The 20,466-nt window shown below is 36.2% G+C and overlaps 1 protein-coding gene across 3 annotated transcripts in view; it reads right to left on the bottom strand.

Moving 5' to 3' along the window:
- The window catches only part of l(2)gd1 (lethal (2) giant discs 1), a 473,445-nt gene that overhangs the window by 148,696 nt on the left and 304,283 nt on the right, over positions 1-20,466 (bottom strand). For all 3 annotated transcript variants that reach the window (XM_090391229.1, XM_090391230.1, XM_090391231.1), the window contains exon 18: positions 1,296-1,360. In XM_090391229.1, the coding sequence (XP_090247355.1) occupies positions 1,296-1,360 (65 nt within the window). The remainder of the gene's footprint in view (positions 1-1,295; positions 1,361-20,466) is intronic.

Below are 20,466 nucleotides of genomic sequence, written 5' to 3'. Positions count from 1 at the left end.
TAAGAGACATTACTTACAAGAGACAGCGAGCAATTGCATTATCAAGTCATATCCTTTTCTTGGCTAATCCTAATGATGATAACCAAAGTCACAAAGTCTGCTGGGAAAAATCTACAAACATCTTCCATTGCAGTGACGAAATAGAGAGAAAAATTGTGGAATCGAGAGAAATCATCTTCAATCCTGTTCATCTAAATAACAACTTAAACTACAACCTCCCAGATAGTCATTCAGCTGTAATCATGTACTGGCGTTCACGTGATGCAGCAAGCACGCACTCTCCCAACAATGCAACAAATGAAAGAACAGCTTCAAATACAACTACAACGTTTTCATGCTAATTATGTATAAAGACTGTCTATGTTGTTCATAGTCTTTTAACCCTCAATGTTTAGTGTTTTTTCTTTTATAATGTCACCTGAAGAAGGCTGTTACAGGCCGAAACTAGTAGTGTGTTTATATTAAAACCTTTTTAATTAAATCTTGGTTCTAGTCATTCAATTATATATATATATATATATATATATATATTGGCAAAGTCAATTGCTTTTAAAAAAAATATTGCACTTAGCAATTTAGAACACTTTAACATACTCCTATAAATATAAAAAAATGATAGTTAATTTTAAAAATATATATCATAAAAGATATAGTTTTTAGTGGTGAATTTCACTGATCTGACATACATCTCAGAGTAATTCCACATCCACGTGGTAAGAAAATGCTTTCTAGGAGTAGCCTAAAAGTGCAAATAGCTAACATTTAAAGACAAACATATCTGAAGACATGATTTCCTAAATTTTTTAAATGTTACACGAATATCCATCCAGACCAAATATATATATCATTACAGTCAATATGAAATATGCTACATAGTGATAAATTCAAAAAACATAAAATAGTGATTTTAACTCCGGGGATCTCCAAACATTTTTGAGAAGTGGGTAAGATAATCAAGTGCTCTGGTTCTCATGAAATGATGATTAATTTACTTCATTTCACAAGCTACATGTTAATTAAAGTAAAACTCATGTCAGTTTATAAACAAAAAAGCATTTTTCTTTTAATCAGGTAAAAAAAAACAATAAAACAAAATGAATTTTTAGATCGCTTTGGATAACCTCTCCTCCTCAAAACTAATTTCACAAATAATTATAATTATTTCAGTCTATCACTACCTTTTCCCCACTTCAGTTTGCAGGCCAGCTAATGGTTTTACGGGATGGTTTTATAGTTTGGAGAATCTCCATTTAAATCAATTAGATGCATATTAGAAGTATTAAAAAAAAAGTCACCTGGCAGATTTATTCCTCTCTCTATGATAAGTTCAAAATCATCAGCACCTAGATCAGGATGGCATCTAAATAAAAATATGCAGTGCTTTCAATAAACTTTTTTTTGGTATAAAGACAGACTTCACTTATGGTAAAATTCTAATGAAAACTGATAATATGATATTAATCAAAAAAAAAAAAAAAAAGATGTTACTGATTCATAACTGCACTGTATATTACTTCTCCAGAAGTAATATACAGTGAATATTCCCCACCCAAGATATTTATTAAAGGGAAAATTGTCACATTAGAAGATATGAAGAAAGGCTTATATGTTGCTGATTATTCTTAGTTGTGCTTCATGATTTGAACAAAATAAATTAAATTATTTATTAAGTTATTATTTCAATTGATTTCAAATCAACATCTTTAGAGAACATAATATATACTAGTTATAAGAATAAAAAGAAAAGTCAACCTGGCAGTTGCAGAATCAATTCAAATTTTAACCGATAAAAATAACTAATTTATCACTATATTCTCTATGGCCAGATAAAAGGAGGGTTAATTCAGAGTTGTTAAGTTAGAGGTGGCCTAAACTGAAGGTTCACCAAATTTCTTAGCATTTAGGACAGTGCTTCATAGCTGATCTAATTCTAAAAATAGCCTGTCACACTTCTAGTGATTTCTACACCCTCTATCCAAAAAGAAACCGAACTTTTCAAAAATAGAAGAAACTAGTGGCACCACCTGTTGTATCTTTTTGTTGTCGAAAGCGGCAACCTTCATTAGTGTTGTGGCAATTGTTTATGACATTTGTTTCATTAGAAGTCGAGTTATAGTGCGAAGAGTGACAGTGTGTTTTGACGAACGGTCGGAAAATGAGTTTCAAACAGAGAGCTGCGATTGACTTTTGTGTTAAACTTAGTAAACGTTTTACCGAAACGCATCAAATGCTTCAAAAAGTGGTCATGAGATGCTTGAGGACGACGAAAAGCCAGGCCGTCCAAAAACTGGACTGAGTGAAGTTAACATCCAAAAAGTGCGCAAGTTCATCAAAGAAAACCCGAAACCGTCCGTGAGATTGATTGAAGATGAATTGGGGATTCCAAAATCAACTGTGCACAACATTTTGACCGAGAGTTTGGGCCTTTGTAAATTGAATTCGCGATTTGTTCCCCACAAGTTGACTGACGACCAAAAAATGTATCGAATTAAAAACTGCAAGGACCTCATTAAAATAGTATATTGCTGTTTTAAGGACTCAAACTTCCTTGAAACGATCAATACTGGTGACAAAATGTGGTGTTTTGACTATGAGCCCGAAACAAAACATCAGAGTGCTGAGTGGAGACCACCAGAAGTGGGGCATCCAAAAAAAAGTCGCTTGGAGAAGTCAAAAGTAAAGACAATGCTGATTTGTTCTACGATTCCAAGGGCATTATCCACAAAGAATTCGTTCCGCTTGGCCAAACGGTCAATGGTGAGTTTTATCTCAAAGTTTTGAAGCGATTGATAGCGAGAATTCGTCGCATATGGCATGAATATCGTGATGACCAACTGTTCATCAAAACACACTGTCACTCTTGGCACTATAACTCAGCTTCTAATGAAACAAATGTCATAAACAGTTGACACAACACTAAGGAAGGTTGCCGCTTTCGACAACAAAAAGATAAGACAGGTGGTGCTACTAGTTTCTTCTATTTTCGAGAAGTTCAGTTTCTTTTTGGACAGTGGATGTATGCAGCAGTCCCCCTTTTTCTATTTAAATATTGTGTGATGAAGTATCTAGGGCATGGTCCTGCCCGTTCCAGACTTGCCAAGATGATGATGGTACATGTCATTTTTGACATGTTTCACAATCTGTGAAAAAACACATGCAAAGCATATGGTAGGACTGGAAGATAAAGACATTCATGTTCGGTATTATGGATAGGGTAAACAGAAGAGGTAGACCATACAAAGAATAGATAGATGACATAAAGGAGGACTGGTGTGGAATGGATGTATAGAAACTGTGACACTGTGAACTGGACAAAGAAAGGTGAAAGATAGTAAAGGAGGCAGTGGACACCAACAGGCAGTGAGCCCATGGTTCATGATGATGATGATATGTTGTTATTTCCTGAAAAATAAGAGTTATAGAGAGCTGGGTAACCAAGAAACTTCAGTAAACACAATCTTCGGATTAAAGATGGTGTTCAAGTGGCAAAAAGTGTGGCAGGTTTGTATACTGATGCCGTACCTTTTTAATATTTATAGTGAATATATTATGAGAATGACAACTATTGGTGGCAGAAAAATAAATAGTTTAAAATATGCAGATGATACAACCTTCACAGCAGAAACTAAGGAAGATATGAAGCAGTTGATTCTGTAGATTAAGAGGGAAAGCAAAAAAGCCAGGCTTGATTTAAACATCAGCAAAACAAGTGATGGCTTCTGGCAATTTGAATGAATTTAAGATTGAGGGTGATAAAATAAAGGTGGTTGAAAGTTATGATTTACAGGGATCCAGAATAAGAAATGATGGTCAATGTGAAGATGAAATTAAAAGAAGGATAGCCATGGGGAAAAAACATTAGTGATGCTACTAAACTAAAACGGAGATGTTAGTAAGATTATGAATGTTAGAATTATCAGAACAATGGTATTTCCAATTGTAATGAATGAGTGTGAAAGCTGGATTATCAAAACTGGATTATCAATTCACAGAGAGTGAATCGATTCATTTGAATTATTGACATGGAGGAGACTATTAAGAATCCAAGAATGACTAATAAAAAAGGTTTTAGAGAGTCTAATGACAGGATGCTCCTTGAAGGCTCGTTTAATGATTGCTAAACAGAAGTTAATGTACTACTCTCCAGCACCACATCTCGAAGGTGTTTATCTTGTCCATATCTTTCTTGCTGAGTGTCCAAGATTCAGCACCATAAATAAAAATTGAAAATATCAATTATGCAAACAGGTGAATCCTTGGAAAAGGAAGTTATGTTGGGTAAGATTGACAGCATGAGAAGAAGAGGATCACAAAAAGAGTTGAATGGACAACATAAAAGAAATGACCAATCTGACCAAACTTTCATGAGGCAAACCGAGATGAAGAGCCCTTGCTCACAGATTACCAAGAATCAGAAATGACTGGACGGCACATAACATCAAATGATAGTTTTTGTGTGTATAAAAGTTAGTTAGTTAGTGTAGGTCTCCTCATGTCTGAGAGCTCGTAATCCTAGCCACAATGTTTCTCCATTTCTTTCTGTCTTCTATTGCAGCAGTGACCAACTCCAAAGTAAGTCTGGTGATCTTTTAAATCTGGTCCCATCATTATGGTCTTGGGTGTCCTCTTTTTCTTTGTTCTTCCACTTCGTTGCCCGTGATGATTTTCATGTCTCGAAATGTGATCGAAATATTTGAGAATTCTTTCATTTACAATGTCACACTCTCTTGATTTTTAGTTGACTTATTATACTTTCATTAGACCTTTTGTCCATCCAAGAGACTCTCAATCCTCCTCCAGCACCACATCTCGAAGTTGTTTATCTTGTCCATATCTTTCTTGCTGAGTGTCCAAGATTCAGCACCATAAATGAAAATTGAAAACATCAAGCAATTGACCAGTCTTGATTTAGTGTTGATAAATATGTTTTTGTCTTTCCATATTTTCTGCATTTGCACCATTGCAGACCTCGCCATGGTAATTCTTTCTGGTTGACATCTACTCTTGGTGCTTATTACAGCTCCCAGGTAAATGAAATCATCCACCTTCTCAAAGTCAATGTTGTGGGTGAAATTGTCATTTTCGTTTATGGTCATGTATTTTGTTTTATCACGATTCATTTTTAAACCATATTTCAAGCTTTCCCATTCAACTCTTTTAATGAGGGACTCCAGTTCTCCTTTGCTGCTGGCAATAAGAACAGTATCATCAGCAAACTTAAGATTATTCATCTTTTTGCCACCAACTGAGAAACCACTATCATGTCTGTAAAGTGTCTTTTTCAGAATGTATTCTCTGTAAAGATTGTATAAATCAGAGAAAAGTAGTATGCATCCTTGTCTCACACCTTTCTCGACAATGAGCCACTAAGCTGTTTTTTCCATGCATCTTCACAGCAGCCTGATTCTTCTTGTAGAAGTGTTTTAAAAGGTGTGTCAAGTGTTCTGGGATGCTCATTTTACTTAGCATTTTCCATAGGTCATCCCTCTTGACACAGTCAAATGTTTTAGCATAATCAATGAAGAACATATATTGTACACCCATACTTGATAGAGCATAGTCTGGCAGATTGTCAAGAATAGTCAATTCATGCTGAAGGGGAAAAAGAAATAAAGGATGTACGAATTGATCACTATGTGAAATCACGTGCTTTATACTTAAATTTTCCAACTCTTATACAAGCAAAATAGTTACCACTTTAAGAACTATGATTTTCATAAAAGAAAAGCTAATTTTCCGACATATAATAATAAATACTCATCCCATGAAACACATCGATTACTCTAATATCGGAATGGATTCTCCTTCTTTTGACATGCACAAAAGTGTCGAAGGGTCTCACATCTGTGGGTGTACAGTACAAGGGAATATTAAATTCTTGAGCCTTTTCAACCAAGTGCCTTAGATTAGAAATTTGATCTCTTGCTCTATGTCCTTTTCTAAAACCTGCTTGTTCTGCAGGAAGTTGTTGTTCAACATATGGTTTAAGTCTTTCTTTAATAATATACAGAAGAATTTGAAGAATGAGATCAAGGCAAAAGAGAAATAAAGTCCTTTTGACTTTATTTCTCTTTTTTTCTTGACTTGTTTCAGGGTTTCATTTGATATCCAGGATGAAATGATGAAATGACCCCAAAATACTTCTGGGGTCATTTCATCAGTGCAGTTCCCTAGTTCTATAAATTTATTTTCCACTTGAATGCAATATGTCTCAGTAATTCCTGTGAAGTCTAATCTGGGTGAATATTATTATTATTATTAAGTGAGATCTTCAAGAAGTCAGGGACTCATCGAGGGATGCCACATACTACACACACCAGCTATCATATTTATTCTTGAATTCATTCACACTGCTTGCACTCACAACATCCAATGGCAATCCATTCCAATCACGCACGATCCTATGAGAGAAAAATCTAGACCTCACCCCCTTCTTAGTGGCATTCATTCTCAGCTTCAAGGATGCCCTCGTGTCCTTTCCCCACCCTCCATAAATTGAAAAATTCCATCAACTGAAATCCTGTATGACCCTTTCAGAAGTTTGTAAGTCTCAATCATATCATCCATCTGTCTCCTATTTGCAAGTGTCTTCAGACTACAAATTCTCAATCTGTCTTCATAATCAGTATTCCACAATCCTGATATAATTTTTAACATTCTCCTTTGCACTTTCTCCACTATATCAGAATCACAAAGAAACCACGAGACCAGACCTGCACACAATAGTCCAAATGAGGTCTTATCAAGGCCTCGTAAAGAGGCAAAAATTACATCCTTATCTTTGTTTACGAATGTTCATTTCAGCATTGCAATTATCTTTTCAGTTGTATTTGCAATCTTTGTTACATGGCTCCTGAACTTCAACTTCCTATCTACTAACACTGAAAAATCCCTAGCCTCATTAGTTTCTTCTAGCATAATCCCACCAATATAATATGACAATGGATATCTAATCACACCAAAGTGGACTTTACATTTACTGACATCCATTTTTCCCATGCACACAATTCCAGCCTATTCATATCATTCTGCAAGTACTGCATATCAGCAACATTCCTGATTATCCTACCTATCTTTGCATTATCAGCAAATAGCTGTATGTCGCTTGTCAAATCCTTTCCAATATCATTAATGTGCAGATTGAATAACAGTGGACCAAGCACTGATCCGTGTGGTACACCACTTGTTACCTTAAACCTTGAAGACTCAGAGCCCCAGTATACCTCTTTTTGATATCTGTCAGTCAGCGATCCTCTTATACATGCTAATATTATATAATCCAAACCCATTTTCTCCAATTTATGCAACAATCTGCAATGATGTATTCTGTCAAAAGCCATAGCAAAATCCCAAAGTATCATGGTATATCCATTTTCCTTGTCTAGTTCAATGGTAACATTATAGAATGTGAGCAAGTTGCTAAAACATGACCTTCTCTTAGTAAACACATGTTATTCATTGCAAAGTAGAGATTCACTGTCAATCCATTTCTGAATGCAAGCCCTAACTACTTATTCCAAAATCTTCACCACCACTTCTGAGATACTAACTGGTTGATAGTCGGATACATCAGTATCCTTGCATTCCATCATTGCACTACCCTTGTACAATGGAATTACCATACATTCTTTCCATTCCTGTGGAATCTTCCCTGTTCTGAGACATATTAAACAGCTTGGTCAAAGGAATAGTCAGTTCAGCTGAACACTCTTTTAGCACACATGTTGATATCCCATCAGTCCCTATTGCTGAATTCTTATTCAGTTTATGCAACAGCTCTAATACCTTTTCCTCATACACCTGAGTTTCTTCATCCAGTGAAGAGGTAGCAGTGATCGCAATCTTACATCAGGTTGAAGCTTTTAACAAAATGGGTACTCATTAGTTGAGCAACCTCTTCTGCATCTGTTAACCCCCATGCCATCTGCATTTAGAAGTTATTCTTTCATATTCATTCTTTCTTTTACTCACAGCATAGCGAAAGAATTCTTGTGGATTGTCTTTAGAATGCAGAGCCAGTTTCTTTTCACACTAAGACTTTGCTTTCCAAACAACAGTTGTGACCATTCTAGCCTACTGCTTATACTTTTCATAATAGACATCATCCTTATGCACATAGTATTCCTTCCACATCATCCTTTTCTTAAAAACCTCTTGCTTAATAAGATTGTACATCCGTTGGACTCTTACTCTATTTATTCTTCGAACTCTCAGGACATATTCTGATGCATCATTTAAATATCGTTTAAATACTACCCATGCACTGTCGATATTCTTCCCATCCAGCAACCGATCCCATTCCAATTAACCCAGTATAATCCTCATCCTCATCATCATCAGTTGGTCCTAACAGGCACCTAAGCATCTACGACCTTTCAACTATTCTTGGACTTCACAACTGCAACCGTAACTTGAGGATAAGGTGATTAGCCCTATGCCTCCTGGTGTGTCCTATGTCTATAGATGCATGTGTTCATATGGTCTGCCTGTTCTGGGAGAAAAAACCCAAGTTTCTGAGTGAAAAAAACCTCCCTATCTCTGTATGAGACTGGCTAACTCAGCTTTCATTGAAAGAGACAAGATAAAGAGGTTCCTCATGATGGACAGGAATCGAACCCAGATTTTTCTGACCAAAGGACTTCGTCTATACCGACTGGGCTATGGAGAACAGTATACTCCTCAGTTGGTCATAATTTCCTGTTTTGTAGTTCAGCATGTAACCTTTTCTAAATGGAACATTCATAAACTTAGTCACTTCCCAAGTGAGTACCCCATGATCACTCTCACCAACTGGAGGCAGAATAGTTACGTCTTTAGCTGAAATGCCTCCTGACAGTATAATCAAATCTAACACTCTTTGACCTCAAGTTCCTTCTGGCACATGCTGTTCGAGGAAGTTGTCCCCACAACAGCTTAATAAATTGATTTTCATTCTTCTCATCAGATTCTACTGCTACCCAATCAATATTTGGATAATTTGGAACAGTGGGAAGGAGTGATGACAAGGGGCCATCCCTTGAAGTTACGAAAGGAAACTGTGAGCAAGAGGGTGAGGAGTGGTTTCTTTGCATGGAGAGCGGTTGAACCGTGGAATGCATTGCTTAATAGAGTGGTGAGAGCCAGAACGGTCAATGAGTTTAAGGAGTGGTATGACAGACTTTGTGTTTCCTAGACAGGACCTCCCACGATGAGTCTTTTGACTCCTTGGAGGCCTAAATAATAATAATAATTAAAGGCTCCCATTATGATTACTCTTTTTGCACTTATCTTTTCTAATGTTATGTTAATTGTTTTCAAATGTATTTTTATATCAGCAATGAGGAGTTGGTGACCAGAGCCAAAATCAGCTTAATCCAGGAAATGCTTTAATATTTTTCATCATAGACCTACATCTTTTATTAATAAAGATGTAATCAATTTGGTTCCTTGTTCTGTCTCCAGGTGTATAGTCTCTGTTTGTGTTGCTCAAAGAAAGTGTTAGTAACCATAAATTCTCTTTCTATACAAAAGTCAATCAGTCTTTCACCTCTTTAATTTGGGTGCCTAGTCCATGAGATCCCAAAGGACAGTCTTGTTGTGGTCTTCCATCCTTTTTACAACTTTTGCATCGAAATTGCCCTTAATGATCAAAATGTCCTTTTTGGTACTGTGTCTATGAATCCCATGGAATTTATAGAGGCTAAATTAAATTCAGATCCCTGTAGAAGCTATTACGAACAATGCTGTATGCATTATTGGTAATAATGGTAGGGGCAAAATTGGTAGGGGTATGATTATTATTGGATTACAGTCAATCCTTAAGGAAATTATACCATGGGTTGTAGCTCAACACTGATTTACTCATACATTTTTTGATAATTACTGCTACTCCATTTCTGTTTATAGAATCATGTCCAGCAAAATAAATGGTATTGCTTAGCCGTGATGTAAAATGCCCCTTGTTTTTCCAATGTGTTTCTGTGATTCCTAGTATATCAATTTTAGTCTTTTCATTTCATTTTGCATTATATCCAGTTTGCCTTTATTTAGTAATCCTTGTACATTCCAAGTACCAATATGTGTAATTTTCTTTAATTGGTGCTTTTTGGTCATAGTTGAACTGTGGCTGAGAAAGGTATCAGTTCTTTGAAAGTCATAGGTTCTCATTAGGTGTCAAGATTGGGAGTGTATGTTCCTCTAGAGTGGTTTCCCCTTGCCTTCTCTACCACAGAGCTATTGCCAATAATGCTGATTCGACCATGCCAAAGAGCTGTGTGGATATGACCCCTTTGGCGATATTGCATATTTTCAGCCTTATGCCAGTATTGGAATGTGATGTTGTCCACTTCCAGGGTATCTCGTATAGTCTTCATGTTGGAGGCTTAATGGATTTTTTACAACACTCAAAAAGAATTAAAATAGAATTTAATACTTCCTATATTTCGTCCTAGTCACTAGGACATCTACGGGGATTACAAAAACAATTAATGTAACATATGCACAAATAACAAACAATACTAAGCCCAACCACATGGGTGACACTAAAGTCCTATCTAGGTAGAGCGCCCTCTAAGGGCAGTAGTAGGTGGCCTGGAATGTACAGTGGGAACTCTGGTGATGAGTGTTTCCCAAATCTTAGGAAGTTTAATGCAACCATATTTATTGAGATTTGGTTGGTTTTTGAGAGCTTCTGCTGCTTCTAAGAAAAGTCTCTCTTTCTTGAATTTGCTGTGGTGGAGCATGGTGGTTTTCTTCCATGATACTCTGTGGGTGGTGTCCAAAACATGGTCAGCCAAGCCTGAATGGGCCATAGTTGTGTTTGAAGATGTAAGACTTGTGTTCCTCTAGACGGATGGATGCTGATCTGCCTGTCTGTCCAAAGTACGCCAGCTTACAGGAAGAGGGTACTTTGTAAACTCCAGGCAGAGAGAGAGGAGGGAGCTGATCTTTTGTAGAACGGATAAGGGTAGCCAGTTTGCGGTGGGGCTTATATGCTGTGTATAGATTGTACTGTTTTAGTATCTTGGCTATTTTTTCAGATGTGCCACGGATGTAGGGTATGGTGATGGCATTTTTAAAATCTTGTTGATGAGAAGGAAGGGGAATGGGGGAGGAGTTGATTATTTTTTTGATACTGTGATCGCTGTAGCCATTGGAGAGGAAAGTGCTGTGTATGTGGTTAAGCTCATTAGTGAGGGCGGTTCCACTGGAACAAAGATTGTGGGCTCTCTTGGTAAGAGTTTTAATAATGCCATATTGTTGAGAGGGATGGTGGTGGGAGAGTTTGTGAATGTATCTGCTTGTGTGTGTGGGTTTTCTGTATACGGTGAAGGTAAGTGTATCATTAGGCAGGCGTGTGACTAAGGTGTCTAGGAAGGGTAAACAATTGTTCTTTTCCTTTTCCATAGTGAACTGGATTCTTGGATGTAGACTATTGAGATGACTGAGGAAGGAGTCTAACGTGTCTGGGCCATGAGGCCAAATAGAGAACACATTATCTACATATCTTAGCCAGATAGAAGGTTTGAGTGGGGCCGAGTCTATGGCTTGTTTTTCGAAATCTTCCATATAGAAATTGGCAAGGGGGGGGGGGGTGAAAGAGGGGAACCCATGGCAGTTCCCTCTATCTGCTTGTAGATTTTGTTGTTCCAAGAGAAATACCCAGAGTTAATGGCAAAGGAAAAGAGATCTAAGATGTCAGAGGGAAAAACGTTTTCTAAGAGAGATAAGGTGTCAATTAAGGGAATATTGGTAAACAAAGAGGAGATATCAAAGCTTACCAATATGTCTGTCTTCTTCAAGGTTAAATTTTCTGTGAGGGCTTTAAAGTGGGTCGAGTTTTTTTATATAGGAAGGGGACCTTCCGGTGAGGGGGATCAGAGAGTTGGCCAGCTGTTTAGATAGTCTATAGCAAGGTGCATTGGTAGCATCTACTATAGGCCTGAGTGGGGAATTGGGTTTGTGGATTTTTGGTAAACCGTATATTCAGGGGGGACGGGAGCGGAAAGGTTTATGTTTTTTCGTGACATCAGGGGGCCAGGAAGATACTTTTTTGAGTAAAATTTTAAGTTTCTTAACTTGTGTTTTTGTGGGGTCGTGTTCTAGCGGGATGTAGGTAGCGCGATCGCGGAGGATAATGTTCATTTTACGCTTATATTCACTGTTATTAAGAACGACTGTGGCATTACCCTTATCCGCTCTGGTGATGACGATACCTTTTTTTTTACGTAGTTTCAGGAGAGCCGTGCGTTGGGCATATGATAAATTACTTTTTGGCGGAGAAGAATGCGCGAGGATGTTGGCTACGTCAAGTCTGATGTTGTTAGCTATCTAGCTATAACTTAAACCTTTCCGCTCCCATCCCCCCCGAATACACGCTTTACCAAAAATCCACAAACCCAATTCCCCACTCAGGCCTATAGTAGATGCTACCAATGCACCTTGCTATAGACTATCTAAACAGCTGGCCAACTCTCTGATCCCCCTCACCGGAAGGTCCCCTTCCTATATAAAAAACTCGACCCACTTTAAAGCCCTCACAGAAAATTTAACCTTGAAGAAGACAGACATATTGGTAAGCTTTGATATCTCCTCTTTGTTTACCAATATTCCCTTAATTGATACCTTATCTCTCTTAGAAAAGGTTTTTCCCTCTGACATCTTAGATCTCTTTTCCTTTGCCACTAACTCTGGGTATTTCTCTTGGAACAACAAAATCTACAAGCAGATAGAGGGAACTGCCATGGGTTCCCCCCTCTCACCCCCCTTGCCAATTTCTATATGGAAGATTTCGAAAAACAAGCCATAGACTCAGCCCCACTCAAACCTTCTATCTGGCTAAGATATGTAGATGATGTGTTCTCTATTTGGCCTCATGGCCCAGACACGTTAGACTCCTTCCTCAGTCATCTCAATAGTCTACATCCAAGAATCCAGTTCACTATGGAAAAGGAAAAGAACAATTGTTTATTTGAAACGTTTTGAAACTCAGGGGCTACCCTGAGTGTCGAGTCTTCAAAATTCGAGTCATCAGAATTTTCAAGGAGAACCGGCCTACCAGTCTGGAACTCGGGGGGGGGGGGGGGGGGGGGGCACTGTAGGCGCCGGGGAGACGGAAACCCCCTCTCGAGTTTTCAAAATGCGAGTCATCAGAATTCAAGGAGAACCAGCCTACCAGTCCAGAACAAAGGGGGGGCACCATGGGCAGAGCCCCCTAACAATAATAATAAATTCTTTTCAAGTGCCAGAAATAAAAAAAAATCTAACCATGTATCCTGATGCTTGCTTAATTTTCCATTTCTTTTTTTCTTTTGCTTTGTTTGTTTGCCATAAAAGCAGATGTGAGAGTACTTTGTGAAAGCAAAGTGAGTTGCTAATTACAAGTATAACAAAGTAATGCCTTTGCAAACAGAAAAGTAATGAGTACAATAAGAAGTTTTGAAAAAATAAACAAAAGTTGCAACAGTTGGTAACACATTCAGTGATTTAAATAGTTCTGAAAAGACATTAGGTATCGGTTAATCTACTTTGATGAAATCTTCTTTTCTTTTTGCTCAATTGTTTTCTTTGATGATTTGCTGCTTCAATGAAATGGAGATTTTTGATAAACTATCTTTCAACCAACAGCTTTATTGATTATTTGTTGTTCAATTAATTGATGTTTGATGAATTATTTCTTGCATGCCTACTGCATGTAATAACTTAAAGCATCATTGTTTGGTGGTTCCCTCTTACAACTAAAGCCCCAACATAAACCCTTGCAGATCTTATCTAAGAGACTGTCAAATTTGGCAGCTCTAGCTCATGGGATGATAAACAATATTATGAGGATTTCATCTAAATAGTAAGTAGAGTAGAGCCACCAGATTTGGCATATAACTTCTGGATGCACCATCTTACATGCATAGGATCATAATCAAGGACATGAGAATTAAGAGGGACCAACCAAAATTTTACCTAAACAAAAGCTAGACTACCAAATGTATGCAATTTATTCCTCATGTTATAAAATACCTTTTATAGTCTGTGCGCTAATTGGTGTTTTAGAAAGAAATAATGGATTTAGATAGTTTATAAATATTACAAGTAGACTTGATCTCTTCCTCCCACCTCCTTTCTTTTATTGTTTTTTTTAGTAACCTAAATTTTCAATACATTTTCTTTTTATATTTATTTAATATCCTTGAGTTATCTTGACACACACAAATTAAAAGCATATACCAGGAAGTGCTTTGTTGCTTTGTTTATCCCTCCGCTTGGTCTCATGCTGCTAAAATTGTAAGGCAGTGCTGCTCCTAAACCACTTTTCTATTTGATCTATATCATTACTCCAATGTTATATCAACTACTGTATCCAAAAACAGTAAAGATGACTTATTTCTTTCTAATTCAATTGTGAATTTAATTCTTCAAGGATGAATGCTGTTCAAAAAAAAAAAATAATTAAAAAAATGACAAAATCTTTTAATTGAATGGAAGCAGACTAGATGATAAAAATATCACCACTCCATGAATAGGTCCATTCATTTTAGAAATTATGGACTTTACAACCTTCCATGTTATAAATAAGTAGTATTTTAATTTCCCGATGTTTCGCCCTTCATATTAAGGTCATCATCTGGAGTATATGCAAATATACAAGGACAGGCTGAGTTACATTTCACACAGTAAGCTAAAGAAACAATGATTTGATCACCGGTTATTCTACTGGCAAGTGAAAAAACAAATATAGATAAAATTAAATATTTAGAAACTACAAAGAAAAAACTAAATTCTATTTAAGATAACATGGGGGAAACATTCTTTCATATAGATAGTTTTCTTAGAGTAACAGTGATGTCCTATTTTTAACATGACAATTGTTATATTAGATTTAAGATTCTGGATTATCTACAGTCCTGTTTATAGTTAGCTCTTAGGGAGAAAGGTTCTGTGGGTAGAATATGTGCCTTCCATATGCTTGGGATTTTTAGACCATCATTATTGTTCAGATTGGGGGTGGGTGATAAGAATCTAACTCATACCATGTTTGAGTGTGATGTAAACAACTGGTGTTTTTCCAGTCAATTCTATGTAAAGTGTTCAGGATATGATCAGAAAGGCCAGCTTTACCATAGTTAATATATTTAATGTGTCGTTTATGTCCCTTTTCTCCGATAGAAATTGCGCGTCCTGTTTCCCATATATATGGTAGATTACAGGTGCAATAAATATGGCATACTCCAGGATGGGCCAGCAGAGGGAGTGGGTCTTTGGATGAGTTGAGCAAGCTTTTTTAATTTTGCAGGAGGTTTAAAGGTGGCTTTGAGGTTATATTTCTGTAGTATTCTGTTTATTTTATCTGATGTCCCTTTAATGTAAGGAATGGTTATAGTTTATTGTAGTCTGGTTTATCTTTTTTATTGAGGTCTTGTAGAATATTTTGTTAATAGTGTTTTGGCTGTAACTATTTTTTAGAAAAGTATTGCTGATAAATTTAGATTCGTCTTCAGCGCTTGTTCATTGGAGCAGATCTTCAAAGCCCTGTTTTTTAGAGTATTAATGACACCTAGTTTTTGTGTTGGGTGGCGGTAGGAGTTTATGTATATATATTGGCCAGTATGTGTCGGTTTCCGGAAAACAGTGAAGGAAAGACTGCCAGAAAGAAAACGTGTGATAAGTGTATCTAGAAATGGAAGTGTGCTCTGTTTTTCAATCTCTGTGAACTGTATGCGTTTGTGTTGTTTGTTTAGGTGGCTAAGGAAAGAGTCTAGTGTCTGGTGGCAATAGGGCCAGATCGCAAAAACATCGTCAACGTATCTAAGCCAGACTTTGAGTTTTATAGGACGGGAATCTAGATCATGTTGCTCAAAATGTTACATATAAAAGTTAGCATTGGGGGGAATAATGGCGAGCCCATGGCTGTGCCTTCTTTTTGTAGGTAAAAAGTGTTTTGCCATACAGGACTGTAGATAATCCAGAATCTTAAATCTAATATAACAATTGTCATGTTAAAAACAGGACATCATTGTTACTGTAAGAAAACTATCTATATGAAAGAATGTTTCCCCCATGTTATCTTAAACAGAATTTAGCTTTCATGTAGTTTCTAAATATTTAATTATTTTAATTTTATCTGTTTTTTTTTTCCACTAGTCATGCCAGTAGAATAACCAGTGATCAAATCATTGATTCATTAGCTTACTGTGTGAAATGTAACTCAGCTTGTCCTTGTATATTTGCATATACTCCAGATGATGACCTTATTATGAAGGTTGAAACATCGGGAAATTAAAATAGTTATTTATAACATGGTTATAAAGTTCATAATTTCTAAAATGAATGCTGATCACCATGTAACACTAAAAGAAAGGACCATGAAAAAGTCAGCTAACATAGGAGAGAGGGAAGAGCCCATTGCTAATCCTTGTATCTGTTAAAAAAAAAAAAAAAAAAAAAAAGTGCTAGTCATGCAATGTTTAAATAGATTCACTGTGTCTCGTGGGAAAATGTCCTGAAGTAGTTGTATGATTTTTATGCTTGGAACTAATGAAAAATTTACTGTCCAGGTTTGCAATTATATCAGTAGGAGCTAATATGTGATGTCTTTGATATTTTCTATGAAATATAACTTTTGTGAGGTCTTGATAACTATTTTATTGAGTGGTAATCTGTTATTATAGCTGTTTCTTTCCTTGATAAAGTTTGAAAGCTTCTTCTTAATCTCTCTTTACAGTGATTAAGAAGAAATTTAATGTGTTCAGATTTCTCATATGAGAGTTTGTATAAGCTATTTTGAAATAAAATGAAAGAAACAACCATAATGACAGATTACCATTCAATAAATATTTATCAACAAATCTTCAAAAAAAGTTATCTGATCCTGAAATGAGAATCCTTTCCATGATTTCAATTTTGCGATCTCTCCCAGTAAGATCCCTAAATCAGATATGGCAAATGGAAAAAAGCCTCCAAAGAATACTAACAGATTATTATTATAATTAAGAGAGAGACCTCCAGAAAGTCAGAGACTCATCGAGAGAGGCTACATACTACATGCAACAGCTATCATGCTTATTCTTAAATTCATTCACACTGCTTGCACACACACACACACACATCTAATGGCAATCCATCCCAATCACGCACCACTCTATGAGAGAAAAATCTAGCCCTCACTGCTTTCTTGACAGCATTCATTCTCCGCTTTCAAGGATGCCCTAGCATCCTTTCCCCACCCGCTATTAAATAAAAAATTCCATCAACTGAAATCTTGTATGACCCTTTCAAAAGTTTGTACATCTCAATCATATCATCCCACTTTCTCCTGTTTGTTAGTATCTGCAATCTAAAAATTCTCATTTTGTCTTCATAATCAGTATTCTACAATCCTAATATCATTTTTGACACTCTAACTGACACCAATGGCTTCAAACTCACTACCTCATGAAAAACTGTTACTAGTATTACAATCATGGGTCTCAACACTAACTGGATTCAAGTCTTCCAATATCATTAGTAGCACCCCCCCCTCTCCTATCCTGTCTATCTTTCCTAAAAATACTGTACTATTTCATTTGATAATAGTTAGTATGTCTAATTCTGATAGCCAGGTCTCATTAATGCCTACAATCTGGGGTCCCAACATATTGACCAAGGCAACAAACTCTACCCCTTTGTTTCTGATACTCCTAGCATTCGTATACAGACATAATAAGCTACCTACATGTTCTTTCATATACTCTTGTCTGCAAGTTATCCAACTGTGTTATGTAGTTATAAAGCCGACAAAGGCAACTAATTCAACAGTGGTTTTGAACTCTGCAGAATACATGGAAAAGATGAAATCACTTGCCTTTGAGACAAATTGTTGATGCAAGATTCTCTCCAACTTCTTTATCCAACCATCTAGCAAACAATTGGTCATAAGAGGCAAATGTAAAGAACACCATACACTTCATAGAAAATATCAAAGACATCACATTGGTTCCTACTGATATAATTACAAGCTTGGACATAGTAAATATTTTCACTACCATTCCAAGGATAAAAATCATACAACTACTTCACGACATTTTCCCATCAGACACAGTGGATTTATTTAAACATTGCATCAATAGCACTTTTTTTTTTTTTTTAATTTTAAGATTTTTTTTTGAACAGATAGAAGGATGAGCAATGGGCTCTTCCCCCTCTCCTATGTTAGCTGACCTATTCATGGAGTGGTTTGAAAAAATAGTCCTCCAATATCAAGGAACACAACCAAAAATTTGGAAAAGTTATGTCGATATTTTTATCATCTAGCCTGATTCTTCTACTCAATTAGAAGATTCATCACCTTCCTGAACAACATTCATCCCTGAATTAAATTCACAGTTGAATTAAAAAGAAATAAGTCTTTACTGTTTTTAGATACAATAGTTGAGATATCAGAACAAAACACTCAACTTTTCAGTCCAGAGGAAATCAACTAACACAGGATGTTATCGACACACAACATCTCACCACATCCAGTACAAAAAATGGGCATCATCCATTCCTTATGCAATAGAGCCTACAGAATTTATACAAAAATAGATAAAAGAAACCAAGAGCTACAGCAGTATCTTAATTCTGATCTTCCTAAAAATGGCTACAAAAGAAGATTAATAACAAAAAAATAAAAAAAAATCTCAACCTCCAAACCAAGCAGAAGAACAGATTAACCAAGAATACAAAGGAGCAGTAATTCTCTCACATATACAATCACAGATTGTATATGTGAGAGAATTTGGTAATTCAAGATTGCATTACCAAAAAAACCAAAAAATTGTTCTCTACCCAATCATCTAAAACCTCCTAAACCTTCACATTTGCCACTTACAAAACCATGTGTGTGTCTACAAGATCAGTTGCAGTTGTGGTCTACACTACAAAGGACAAACTGGTAGATCTGGTGATATATACAGGTTGGAACACTTAAAGGATGTTGAGAATGAAAGAAAACACAAATCAGGGCTGGCAGCTTATACAAGTGATACAAAACATCTAGTAGAATGGCAACAAACTGAAATGCTCCACATTGATTAGCACTGTTACTCAATCAAAGAATCAGCTGAAATGATGAAGCATCCTCTACAGTGTAACAAATAACAAGAGATGATTTTACATCAAGTATGGTCTTCCTTAATCCATCACGACATACTTGTATCTACTAGTAGTATACAGCAGTCCACTAACCAGTATTCAACACAACAGTGAATGAATGCTTTCCACTGTTTAAATGTTTTCAAATATTTATTCACAAAAAATGCTAAATGTTATTACTTTCCTTCTAGTTTTTTAATTTATTCATGCTATTTCCTAATGAAGGGAAACAAAGATTTTCACAAAACTAGTCGAATTAAAACATAGTTTCTAATTATTACCATAAATAATTAGAAACAAATATGTCCTTTCTTGACAGAAGCATACACAATGAAAAAGTTTGTAAATTCCAAGTTTTGGGGAAGGGTGGTGAGCAGGCATCCAGTACCCACTACTAGGACATCAATAACCCATACTTCTTTTTCTTTCTTTATTATCAAATCTGGTTTCCTTATGCCTCTGCGGAAGTGAGGTTCTACCATGGTCTTCAAACCTTTATTTCTTAAACAGTTATTTAATATGGAGACTGTGGCATCATGCTACGGTCTCCATATTAAATAACTGTGGTAAAGTGGGAATAAGCTCTGATCACTATTCACTACTTTGTGGGTCACCTAGACTTGCATTATGTGCAGTCGCAAACTTGACTTATTTGTCTGTTTGCTTACTTGGGAAATGGAGTAAAACCACGTTTAAAATAGCTTGGCATCTTTAACATATATTATACCCAAGGTAAAAAACTTTCTACATATACAGCAATACCTTGCAAAGCATGGTTTTGAACAGCACGGATTTCACTATAGCACAGTTTATAATTTTTAACAATTTTAAAAAATTTTAACAGTAGCACTGTACTATATTACTGACATTCTGACTCTACTAAAACAGTACTGCAGTGATTTAGCATACTACAGTAATGACTGTATTGATGCAAGAATTAGTATTATTTCAACTTTGATGGAGAAAAGTAGTGGTCGCTCTACAAATTATTTTTATTACATACGAGCATACCTTGATAAGCAATTATGAGTCAGAAGAGTTAATTCAATGAAGCTTGTAAATAAAACAAACATAAATGTTTAACACACACAACTTGAAATTATGAAGTATTATGAAGAAGAGCATCATCTGTTAAATAACATGTGACAGAATAAATGAGGCACCAGTACAAATGCTAATCAAGAAGAGAAAGCGAAATCAAAGCAAGTAACATGGATTAGCCACAGCATCTTGTATGACAAAAGTCACTGATAAATGAGCATCTGTAGCTCTTTGGTTGGAAAGACGTGGGTTTGAATCCCGTCTATGATGTGAGGAACCTTTATCAGGTGTTTTCAATCAAATGGTCTGTTAACTAGTCTCATATGAAGGTGAAAGGAATTT

Source organism: Typopeltis vanoorti, chromosome 4 (assembly GCF_054136105.1).
Source record: "Typopeltis vanoorti isolate ZY-2024b chromosome 4, IOZ_Tvanoo_1.0, whole genome shotgun sequence".
In the NCBI taxonomy this organism is placed as follows: Eukaryota; Metazoa; Arthropoda; class Arachnida; order Uropygi; family Thelyphonidae; genus Typopeltis; species Typopeltis vanoorti.
Note: the sequence above shows the minus strand (reverse complement) of the source record. Positions and strands in the feature narration are given on the sequence as shown.